The sequence below is a fragment of the Mustela nivalis genome (assembly GCF_964662115.1).
Source record: "Mustela nivalis genome assembly, chromosome: 1".
NCBI classification, from domain to species: domain Eukaryota; kingdom Metazoa; phylum Chordata; class Mammalia; order Carnivora; family Mustelidae; genus Mustela; species Mustela nivalis.
Window position 1 is genome coordinate 100,315,122 of NC_139020.1, and position 12,013 is coordinate 100,327,134.

The following is a 12,013-nucleotide window of genomic DNA, read 5'->3' on the forward strand; positions in this document are numbered from 1 at the left end:
TTAACCCTTCAAAGAGCTGACATTTATTTGATTAAAAACACAATTTCTTTGTAAAATTATGTAATACACATTTACGTTTGTATATAGACTTATCAAGGGAAAACAAAATGCCAACTTAAGAATTCAGACATTTAGACAAGACTTGACTTCTGGGCTTCAGAAAGATGTGGAAACTTTTTCTGAAGAAATTTTTCTTTCTTTTTCTCTAAGCTTTTCTTTCTTGCTTCAATCCGGGCTTGTTTCTCAAGTCTCAATCTAGAATATAAAAGCATAACAATTTATATAAAACTACTCCCCTGTTATTCAATACTATCAAGGTATGTCCAAATCAGTTACTTAAAAGCTTCAATCATGCCAGCCTCCATCTTAGGTATGTCATATAAACTATAAAACTTGAATAATCACTGTAAACTGATACAAGTCAAAGATAAACTTGAAATCAAAACCATCTGTTAACCTACAGCAATTCTTCTATTTCCTATCTGAAAAGAATGAATAGATTTTGTGAGCCTGTAACAGACTGGACTGCCTTTTATAGCTTATTTTAAAAGCACTAGTTTTATTAAACAGAGATTTTTCTACCTGAAATCTATCATGAGACTTCTAGGAATTCCCTGATTCCAAACAGCACACTCAGTCTACCATATCATTTTCCCTACAATGGAGAGAATCAAACTTACACAAGGAGATGATACTTGGGTGCTGGTTAGTCTCACCACTCTCTATGTGAGTTTGTGGATACCCATCAGCATCCTGGAGCATGAAGCATTTGTGCCTCAGCTAAATTACTGTGCTCTGTAGGGTCACTTATGAATCAGAATTGCAAATGATAAATACATGATGCCAACCCTTTACTGTATTTAAGTTGATATTTTCCAGGATATTTTATTGGTCACTAGGCACAAGTTTATATAAAATATAACAAGAATTAAGAGATATGTAGTGAATAACTTAATATGCCAGTGCTGGGGGAGAGGTCATAGAAATTTGAGATAAGAGTTCTATCTGGGTGAAGAACAAAATAGGTACAAATGTTTAAAAATATAAGGTATTTTGCAAATATAGTATAAATATTAATAAGCAAAGCTGAAACCAGATTACCCGTTCTATTCATCAGTCTTTGCTCCAACTAAATTTTAGCCATTAAAAAAAAAATCAATAGGGATGCCTGGGTGGCTCAGTGGGCTGGGCCACTGCCTTCGGCTCAGGTCATGGTCCCAGGGTCATGGGATCGAGTCCCGCATCGGGATCCTTGCTTGACGGGGAACCTGCTTCTCTCGCTGCCTCTGCCTACCTCTCTGCCTGCTTTGTGTGTACTCGCTTGCTCTCTCTCTCTGGCAAATAAATAAAATCTTAAAAAAAAAAAATCAATAAACCCATATGAAAGAATAAAGGTTTGCTATTCTTAAGAACACAACGATTATGCTTCATGCTCTGAAGGTAAGGCAAAAAACGGTTCAAAAACAATAATTAGAACATGTATAAAGCCTGTAAGAGTGACAATGGATTCATAAATTCTCATATGTTATTTTAGAAGTCAATTATAGCTTCATCTTACATGATTAAGGGACAAAAGAACCAAATGGCACATTAGGTTTGGAGAAGCTATGGAAGAAAAAAAAACAACAGTGCAGTTGAATTTCTTCAGTTGCTTAGCATTTGAACTGGGCCTTAAAATGTGAATGGTGGAGAGATTTCAGACCTGTAGATAAAGAAGCAGCAAAAGGAAAATAAGCAAGACTGTCCAGGAAATAAGGAGAAGGGTCTGACTTTTATGAAGGATATGCAGTAACACTAAGTTGTGGAAACACTGGGTGGGAAGGAGCTGGATTTGTTCTGTGGACATGGAGCTCCTGCAGATTTCAGAACAGCACTGGTGTGATGAAAGGTTTGAGGAAAATGAGCCAGGAAGCTGTATTTGAATGGAATGGAGTGAGGAAGATGTTCAATAATTCATTTTGATGAGAGGGGAATGCACTAGGGTAGAGATGGAGTACAAAGGACAGATTCTGGAGACCTGCAGAAAGAATTAAATCAAGGATTGACTGCATCTAGAGCACTGATGATGAAAAAGACAAGTGCTGCTTAATGTCGATGCAGAATGGATGTACTATATTAAAGGGTTCTGGACCTAATTCCACTGGTGATGGTCCCCCCAAGAGCACCCTCTTACCAAGCAATTCTCAGACACCAGCAGAATGTCTGAGACTTCAACTTACTTCTGGCACTACCTACATGAAAACTGCATCAGAGACCATCATCTGTGCCCAAGAACCTGCTACAGACTGGAAGTTCCCACAACTTCCTCCTTGAACTTCAGATGCCAGTTAAAGTCCAGGTTCTTATCTGTACTTCTGACAGGCTATAACCCTCCTTAGGTTTGATTAATTTGCTGGAGTCGCCCACAGAATTCAGGAAACCCCTTTACTTACTACATTACTGATTTATTATAAAAGAATATAAACTCAGGACAACCAGACAGAAGAGGTGCACAGGGCAAAGAATGGGGTGTCCCACTCTCCTCCAGTCTCCAGGTGCTGCTCACCAATGGGGAAGCTCCCTGAACCCTGGCCTCTTCAGTTTTTATGTAGGATTCATTACATAGGTATAAGCTGATTAAATCACTGGCCACTGGCAACTGATTCACCACCAGCCCCTTTCCCCTCTCCAGAAATCAGGGAGTGGGACTGAAAGTTTCAACCATCTATTCAAAGTTGATTCCTACAGCAACCAGTCCCCATCATTAGGTGCTCTCCAAAAGTTACACCATTAACATAACAAAAGACACCCTCGCCCCTTTTCATGCAATAACATGAACTCACAAGTTACTCAGTTGAAGTATTTGGACTTTTTTTTTCACAGTAGAGAGGGATTTAACCATGTACTTACATACAGATTGATGAATAGAAAGGCAATACAAATTTTTGAAAGGATACACACTAGAATGTCAACAGCAGCTATTGCTGGTTGGTAAGATTATGGATGACTTTAATTTCATCTTTTCTACCTGATTCTTCTATTTTTTCTTCTATTTTTTCCCCCCACAGTGTGCATATATTACTTCTGTAGAAGTTTAACTTGTGTCCTCTAAAGATTCATTATTAAAGGTATTTGTGCTTACCTGACAAAACGTTCCACATAGGGCATTGCAAAGAATCGTTTCCTATTGTATCTTTTATTTAGGTACCAAGGTATAGGCCACTGCTTGAATTTGTGCCTGCCAAGAAAACAAAAAGATACTGCCTTAACAGAAAATATTTAATATATTTTTCACTTTTTATGAACAGTTTTAGCCATCTTTGAGCTAAATATATTTTCAATAAAATGAGATGTAATTGGCTTTTTAAAGATTTTACAGGGCACCTGCGCGGCTCAGTTGGTTAACATCCGACTATTCCACCTTAGATCATGATCTGAGGGTCATGAGATTAAGCCCTGCACTGAGTTCCATGCTCAGCCCAGAGCCTGCTTAGGATTCTCTTTCCCTCTGCTGCTCCCCACTGCAATATTAATATAATTAATATAATATGCCACATGTTCTTTTTTTTTTTTTTTTTAAGATTTTATCTATTTATTCGACAGAGATCACAAGTAGGCAGAGAGGCAGGCGGGGGGGGGGGGAAGCAGGCTCCCTGTGGAGCAGAGAGCCCGATGTGGGGCTCAATCCCAGAACCTTGGGATCATGACCTGAGCCGAAGGCAGAGGCTTAACCTACTGAGCCACCCAGGCGCCCCGCCACATGCTCTTTTTGACAGAAAAAAAACCTTGGATGAAATGTTTTTAAGAAGGAGCTCTGCATTTAAAAGGCTATCTTAACTATTTTAACATGCAACAGAAAATTAGGGAGAAGGCACAGGAATTATAATGTTTGAGTTAATAAGTTACATCAGAAAGATGATATAATTGCTTTGTTCACTACTTTGTTTAGCTCTGGAAAAGATGAAAAGCAAAATTTTAAAAGAATCTGGAGACGAGAACTCATTTAGATTCTAGTATCAACAGAGATTCTCTCCTTTATCCTCACCCTTTCCTAACTGATCTCAACTGGATTAATCCAAATAATATTAGTAAAAAATAGTTTTTAGTTTTGGTAATTTCTCTCTTTCCTGTATTGGATTACACAGTTAGACATACTGCTACTCCCCTAAATTTGGCCATTACTGCAAACTCCATTAAAAGATCCTATCTACTGAGTAAGCAGTATTATGTGGTTTAATTTTAAGAGTACAGGGAAAGTCTCCAACCACACACAATGCCTTCTTCATTTTGTTGACTGCTGTTTAAAATTCTACTAAGTATGCTTCCTTTTAGCAGCTTAGTCCAAATGTCAAAAAAGCCCTGAAGAGACAGACTACACTGGGTCGTCTTCTCAATTATTTATACAGTTTGAATGTTTATTATCATATCCTCTCCCAAGGTCTGACATAACTTTGGCAACTAGAGGGACAAAAGGTGGAAAGATGTAATGAAAATAAACTGTTTTATAATTTGGACTAGGGCTTATCCTGATGGCAATGCGAGCAAACACTGAAATGGTTTCATGTGAAATGGTTTCAATGTTTCATTCCTTAAGAACTTCTTTTTGTTTTTGTTTGTTTGTTTTTAGAATTTTTAAAATCTCAGGTTCTTAATGGGCAGGCATGTGTCCTAAAATTAGCTTCATGGTATTCGTATTTATAACCCCTTGAAATTGTATGTGCACACGTACATTCTGCTAGGGAAAGGATCTATAACTTTAATTAAATTCTCAAAAAGTCATATGATTGACATAAGATTAGGAACTACTGTTATAAAGAACCTACAAATAACTGAATCATGAGAATGAGGTGCTTGGCTTATCAGATAATGCTATCTTCATTCATACTCTGGGGCCCCAAAGGGGCCTGGGGACCTCTGTTTACATTAGATACATCTATAATATATTTCATATGGTGAGAGTTTTTATAAAAGATACTGGACAGGAGAATAAGGCATGAGACTGCCACTCTCATCTTAGAAAAACCACAATGGAAACTATGTACCAGATGATTCTTCCAAAGATGTCTCTTCTCCAAGCACCAGGTCTGCCTTTTTCTTGACCAGTCTGAAGAAGTCTTAGGGCATCTTCTCTTTCCTGGACAACCTTATCTATTGCATCCATGGAATCTACTACCTGGTAAGAGAATAAGAAGACAGAATTTAAACAATCACCTACAACAAATTACTCCCCCCGCCCAAAAAAGAAGAGAGAACGTACAAAGACAATGCTACAGAAAATGAATATTTTTGTCAAAGAACCATTCTGGGAGCGCCTGGGCAGCTCAATCAGTTAAGCGTCTGCCTTCAGCTCAGGTCATGATCTCAGGATCCCAGGATCAACCCCCACAATGGGCTCCCTGCTCAGCAGGAACCCTGCTTCTCCCCCTGCTTGTGCGCACGTGCGCTCACTCTCTTTCAAGTAAATAAATAAAATCTTTAAGGAAAAAAAAAAACTCTGCCAAATATTTCCTAAGAGTCTTTGGCACAGGTAGGCATACATGAGCGTTTATGATATCACTTTTTGTAATTTTTTAAAAAGTTTAGTTTCACTGATTTTTTAAAAGATTCATTTATTTGAGAGAGAGAACTTTCGAGTGCATACAAGTTGGAGGAGAGGTAGAGGGAGAGATTCTTGACTACCACTGAGGATGAGCTTGACTCGGGGATTGATCTCACAACCCATGAGATCATGACCTGAGCTGAAACCAAGAGCCAGATGCTCAACTGACTAAGCCACCTAAGCGCCCCAAAAGTTTAGTTTCATTTAAATGAAGATCTACTTAAATTTCCATATATATATATAGGTATTAGTTTTGTTTGGAGTGGGCTACACTTGTAGAGATTCCTTACAGAGACCCCATCTGACTCCTGTTATTTCAAAACTCAATGAACTATTAAGTGATAAAAGTTTGCTACTTTTTAATATTAAAACCCATGTTCTGGCCTCAACTAATCAGTGTGCCTAACACAGACACTGATGTTTTGACCTAATTGGCAGCTGCTAGAGAACAGAGTATCAGTCTACCCTGATCCTAATCTCTAAAGATCCATTAGGAAGCAAGAAGATCCTATTAGAACCTCTATTTTTATCTTTTTCTTTTTACATTTCTATTGAGTTTTACAATGCATATGATATATTGGTAAGGCAATACATATTATCTTTATAAATAAATATTCATATTTGGGGACTATACTGACAGATAAGCTGAATTTTTTCATAACTAAATACCAGAGAGGCATTTTTAGCTGGTTCTATGTTTTATCTGTGAGCCATGGTAACAAATAGAAATATTGCATATACACATTTTGTTTCTCAAAAATGGGGGGGCACATGGGGGTGGAGAGATGAGAGATTAGATTATAATCTTCTAGAGACATCTGACTGGCTCAGTTGGTTAAGTGTCTGACTCTTGACTCTGGCTCAGGTTATAATCTCAGGATCATGAGACTGAGCCCCACACTGGGCTCCATGCTGGGTATGGAGCCTACTTAATATTCTTTCTTCCTCTTTCTCTGTGCCCTTCCGCAACATAAACAGGTGTGTGCACTCTTAAAAAAAAAAAAAAAGGTCTTCCAGGTAGCTGCGGGACCCAAAAGAGATATGAAAGCCACAAATTTAGATAGACTACCTCATAACCCATACACTCAGCTCACACTCAGTGCTTCTATTCTCCCTTCTTCAATCAAAGCCACACTGAGCAGCTGAATCCACATGTACTTCCTCTTAACTATATGAATTTCTACAAAATCTCTGAGAAATAAAAGATGGATGAGAACGGTGAATCCTATTTTGAAAACACACAAACTTAGAAGAGTGAAGAAACCAGACTGGTCAGAGCCTAATATGAAGCTGTGCAGCCCTTAGGAACTTAGTAAGCCTGGCTGTGAACCGACATTAGAGTTCTTCCATGCAAGGTTTCTTCTGAGGCACCTAACTGAAATCGAATGTTAGCTCACGAAGAAAGCTAAATGGTTATCCAATCCACAGAGTTAACACCTGATTACTCATGTTCATGCCACCAGATAAGAAGGAAAATTGGAAGTATCAATTAGATACATCTTATTCAAAACAAGCCAACCTCAAAGAACTTTCTAGTTTAACTATTCCAAAGCCAAGAGTGTCCTTAAACATACTTCCAAATCTTCAGTTTACATCTTAAATTGAGAATAATTCTTTTAAAATATTCTTCTTGGGGCACCTGGGTGGCTCAGTGGGTTAAGCCGCTGCCTTCGGCTCAGGTCATGATCTCAGGGTCCTAGGATCGAGTCCCGCATCGGGCTCTCTGCTCAGCAGGGAGCCTGCTTCCCTGTCTCTCTCTCTGCCTGCCTCTCCGTCTACTTGTGATTTCTCTCTGTCAAATAAATAAATAAAATCTTAAAAAATATATATATATTCTTCTTGATAAATTTTCCTTGGTAGTATGTCACATACATTTGAGGTTAAAAAAAAATTTTCCTTGGTAGCTCTGTTCTCACTGACTATCTACTCTGGCACAGACACATCAACAAAGAGCTGACTTGCAAGCAATCCAGGCAAAAAACCCTGAGAGATCTAACTAAATAAAACAAAAAACTTCCACATGGAAGAGCCAGCTTACATGTGTACAGCCACGAAAAAGGAAAGGCAGATCTGCATATACTGATAGGAAAAGATAGCCAGCATATACTAGGTAAGGGGAAAATGCCAATGTCAGAAAAGCTTATACAGTATAACCAAATTAGAGGAATTATCTAATGTAAATAAAAATAGGCACACTTCTAGAACAGGCAGAGAAAAATTCTGATGAATAAATGGGATATATGTATAATGATTACCTCTAGGAGTGGGAATAATGAACCCAGCGCACTTTTTTTTTTAAAGCACGCTCCACGCCCAGCATGAAGCCCAACGTGGGGCCTGAACTCACAACTTTGAGAACAAGACCTGAGTTGAGATCAAGAGTCCGTTGCTCAATTGGCTGAGCAACCCAGGCGCCCTGGGAATTTTTTTTTTAATGAAGAAAACCTAATTTGAACAATAGTTGACCTTTTCACAACAATGTTAATATTCTTTTTTTATTTGACAGAGATCACAAGTAGGCAGACAGAGATCACAAGTAGGCACAAGAGAGGCAGGCAGAGAGAGAGAAAGGAGGAAACAGGCTCCCTGCTCCCTACTGAGCAGAGAGCCCGATGTGGGGCTCGATCCCAGGACCCTGGGATCATGACCCGAGCCAAAGGCTGAGGCTTCAACCCACTGAGCCACCCAGGTGCCCCACAATGTGAATATTCTTAACACCACTGGACTATATATTTAAAAATGACTAAAAAGGTAAGTTTTATGGTATCTGTTTACCACAATTTAAAAAAAGTATTAAAACTCTGACCTTGTTCATAAGGAAGTAGTTAAACTGGAATTAGAAATGTAAAATGGCGCAGCTACTTTAGAGAACAGCTGGACTGTTTCCTAAAACATTAAACACAGATTTACCATACAACCCAGCAATTTCACTCCTAGGTATCTACCCAAGAGAAATAAAAATACATGTCCACTTATCTAATGAGGTTTGCAGGGAATGGGGAGTAACTACAGATAGGCATGACACTTCACTCTGCGGTGAGGGAGATATTCTAAAATAGTGAAGGCTGCACCTCTCTGTACATTTACTAAAGATCAAACAAATTAAAAAAAAGAAATCCACTTGCCAAGAAAAATAAGAACCATACACTTGTATCTTTTGGCTTTTATCCCACCCAAGAGTCTTCAGCCTCCCATGAATGTTACCTTTTCTAACCGCTCCGGACTTGGCATTGGCAATTTCTGCCGCTTGGCCTCCTGTTCTAGAGTCAGGAGCATGTTTCTTTCTTTCAGTAGGACATACCTATAGCATAGAATACAAAACTTGTGATGCTAGTCTATGGTTACATTAAGGTTGTAAATTTTTAAAAAGATTTATTTTAGAGAGACACAGGGAGAGCGAGAGAGTAGGGGGAGGGGCAGAGGAAGAGAATCTCAAGCAGACTCCCACTGCGTGTAGAGTCCCTCCTGGGGCTTGATCCCAGGAGCCATGAGATCATGACCTGATGCGAAACCAAGAGCTGGATGTTAAACTAACTGAGCCACCTGGGTGCCCCTAAGGTTGTAATTTTTGACGTCAAAACTGATGATCTGTATTCAAAAGTCCTTTAGAAATGTCGATTTATAAAATATCATTACAGAGAATTATCCTTTAGGGGCACCTAGGTGGCTCAGTGGGTTAAGTCTCTGTCTTCAGCTCAGGTCATGATCTCAGGATCCTGGTATCAAGCCCTGCATGGGACTCTCTGCTCAGCAGGGGGCCTTCTTCCCCGCCTTCTCTCTGTCTGCCTACTTGTGATCTCCCTCTGTCAAATCAGTAAAATCTTAAAAAAAAAAAAAAAAAAGAAGAATTTCCTTTAAACAAAGCTATAATTGATTCTTACTCATTCATTTGTTTAATAAATTTTCCCCCATATACTGTATTAAGTACCAAGAGAGTTTATAAAAAAGCATAAGAAAAATTCCCTATATTCCAAGTAGATAGAGAAGATGGAAGATAACATTTGGTGCCTATTATATGACAGGCAATGCGCTAAGCATTTTACATATATTACCTCATTTAATTCTCACAACAACCCTTTGAGGTTGGTACTATTAACACTTTCTGAAAGAAAAAAGTAAGGCTGACAAAAGTAAGCTATTCTGGGGCACACAGCTAATTCAAGATTCAAATTCTGGACTCCTTTTGTGCATTAATTCTTTTTGTTTTCATTCTACTATGCTGCCTCAGAAATTGTAATGTAATGTGTATATTAAGTGGTATAGACAAATACCAAAAGAATTGAGTGAAAGAGAGGGGACACATCTCTTCTTACTAGGATGATAAGAAAAGCCTCAGAGAGATGGGATTTGTTAGGCTAGAAAGGAAAGCAAAGCAAACATGACCAAACGTACTGAAGTGGCAGAGCTGAAGTGTGGGTGTAGGTTTTATGAATAAATCTGTTTGAGATTTACAGCTGGAAGAAAGGAAAGGTAATAAATGTGGAGGGCACTGAAAACGACACAAAGGCACTGGGGTATCTTAAGCTGTGGAAGATGATGATTTTGCAGAAGACAAATTGTTTGGTTTTAGCCAAGATGAACACTGAACAGCCCTGCCTAGCCCTTTACCAATAACCTAAGTAACAGTGCTTTCGTACAACTAATTGCTCTATAATGAAGCTGTGCTGTTCTATACATAACACTTCTGATGCCAAATGAAAGGTTTTTTCCATCTTGAGGCCAAATACGTGTTGACTTTTCCAACACAACTTCTCCACCACTTAGACACTCCCCGTAGAGCCAGATTGTACAGATTTAAGGCTTCCAGTCCCCGAAAACTGTCCCCCACTTTACAGGCCAATAGCAAGTTCCAGGCCCCCGAGATAGCTAACAACTATAAATTGGGATTTCAGTGGCCGTTTGGGAGATCTTTCAATCTGCCTGAACTTACTTCTTTCAAAACTGAACTGGACAGCCAAGACTCTAAAACCGCCAAGATGGAATGGGATTGGCTGGTATTTAGAAACTGCCAAACATTATTAGCAATCTAAAACTGCCTCTCTGCAAAAAATAATTTCTAGACTAACGGGCAATCAATTAAAAAGACAAAAAGGCTTATAAGGTCTTTTCCCCTCCTATCTTCTTTGTCTCAGAATGCACAGCAGCCACCTGTGTTCAAGCCGCACATCTGGTGCCATCACCCTCCTTCCCTTCTGCACTGCCTCACCCTCCACGCCCCCAGCTTCCCCATGCTGATTCTCTCACCAAACTTCCCTCTTCCTCTAAACCTTTCCTATTCTGTCCTTTCCTTTCCTGAACCTATTAAAACCTGCCCCTTTAAAATTAAGTCTTCTGAGGATCTAAATAAACCCCACCTATCTATGGTCACTGAACAAAGGCCGAATTGCAGCCATAGTTAAAGAGCTCCCTAAAGTGACTGGGGACACCAAGGGATCTGCTGAAGAATTCAGCACAGTTATTCAAACTCATCAACCTGGTGTCTCAGACTGATGATTAGTCTATATCCTTGTTGGAGAGGGGTAGACCAAACACTAGATGAAACTTGATGGAAACATCCTAAAACAACTCTGTTAGAGAAACAGATCCCTAACTTTTGGCAAGATGCTAGATCCCTCACTGGAATTCTCCACCAAGCAATACAGAACTTTTTTCTAAGCCCCTTGACTAGAAAGAATGAAATGAATGAATTATATGCAAAATTTTGATGAATCTGTCATTAAATTACTATTATAACCAACTCCAAATTGTCTTTAAATTTTCTTTAAGACAATCTGGAGTCAATTATAATAGTAATTTATTATTTCTAATTTATAATTTCTAAATTAAAGCAAATTTAAAGACAATTTGGTCTTCCTTTAATATGCTGAATCCACTTGAGTAACATTTAACAATATATTTACTAATGGAATGAACCAAGATACTTGTGTTTTAGTTACAAGGACCAGGATGGAAAGGGAAACTATTCAGATTTAGTTAATTTGGTAAATAACCGTACTTGCATCCTTGGAGGAAACACCCATAAGACCACTAAAATTCTTACTTTTCAACTTTTGCAAATAAGGGCCCTAAACAAAACAAAACCCCTCCTACTTTCATTATTGCAAAAGAGCCAGGATGTTTAAAAAAACAAACAAACAAACAAACAAAACCATCACCAACTGAAATGCTCCAGGAGCCTTCAGCCCCCTAGCCAGCCTTTCCAATGTCTTCCTAATTCCCAATGACAGAGCTCTGAGGAACAAGAGCTTTCCCAATCCTCCCTCTTAATCAGCTCAGAGAAACCATTCTCCAGATTGGGAATGAATCTGTCTCTACTGATGTGAGAGCTACACTCTAGGTGCTCAACCCCACCGCTATAAAGCAGCTACTGCCTCAGAGCTAAAACAGCTCAAATAGTAGGGATGGCTAATACACCTCAATAGGTTCCTATCTCTG

The 12,013-nt window shown here is 38.9% G+C and overlaps 1 protein-coding gene across 2 annotated transcripts in view; it reads right to left on the reverse strand.

Annotated features, from left to right (window-relative positions):
• MRPL47 (mitochondrial ribosomal protein L47) overlaps positions 1-12,013 on the reverse strand; it is a 27,468-nt gene continuing 15,455 nt past the window's right edge. For both annotated transcript variants that reach the window (XM_082744508.1, XM_082744509.1), the window contains exons 4-7: positions 8,783-8,879; positions 5,022-5,152; positions 3,122-3,217; positions 1-255 (exon numbers count right to left, since the gene is read on the reverse strand). In XM_082744508.1, the coding sequence (XP_082600634.1) occupies positions 132-255; positions 3,122-3,217; positions 5,022-5,152; positions 8,783-8,879 (448 nt within the window). In that variant the 3' untranslated portion in view covers positions 1-131. The remainder of the gene's footprint in view (positions 256-3,121; positions 3,218-5,021; positions 5,153-8,782; positions 8,880-12,013) is intronic.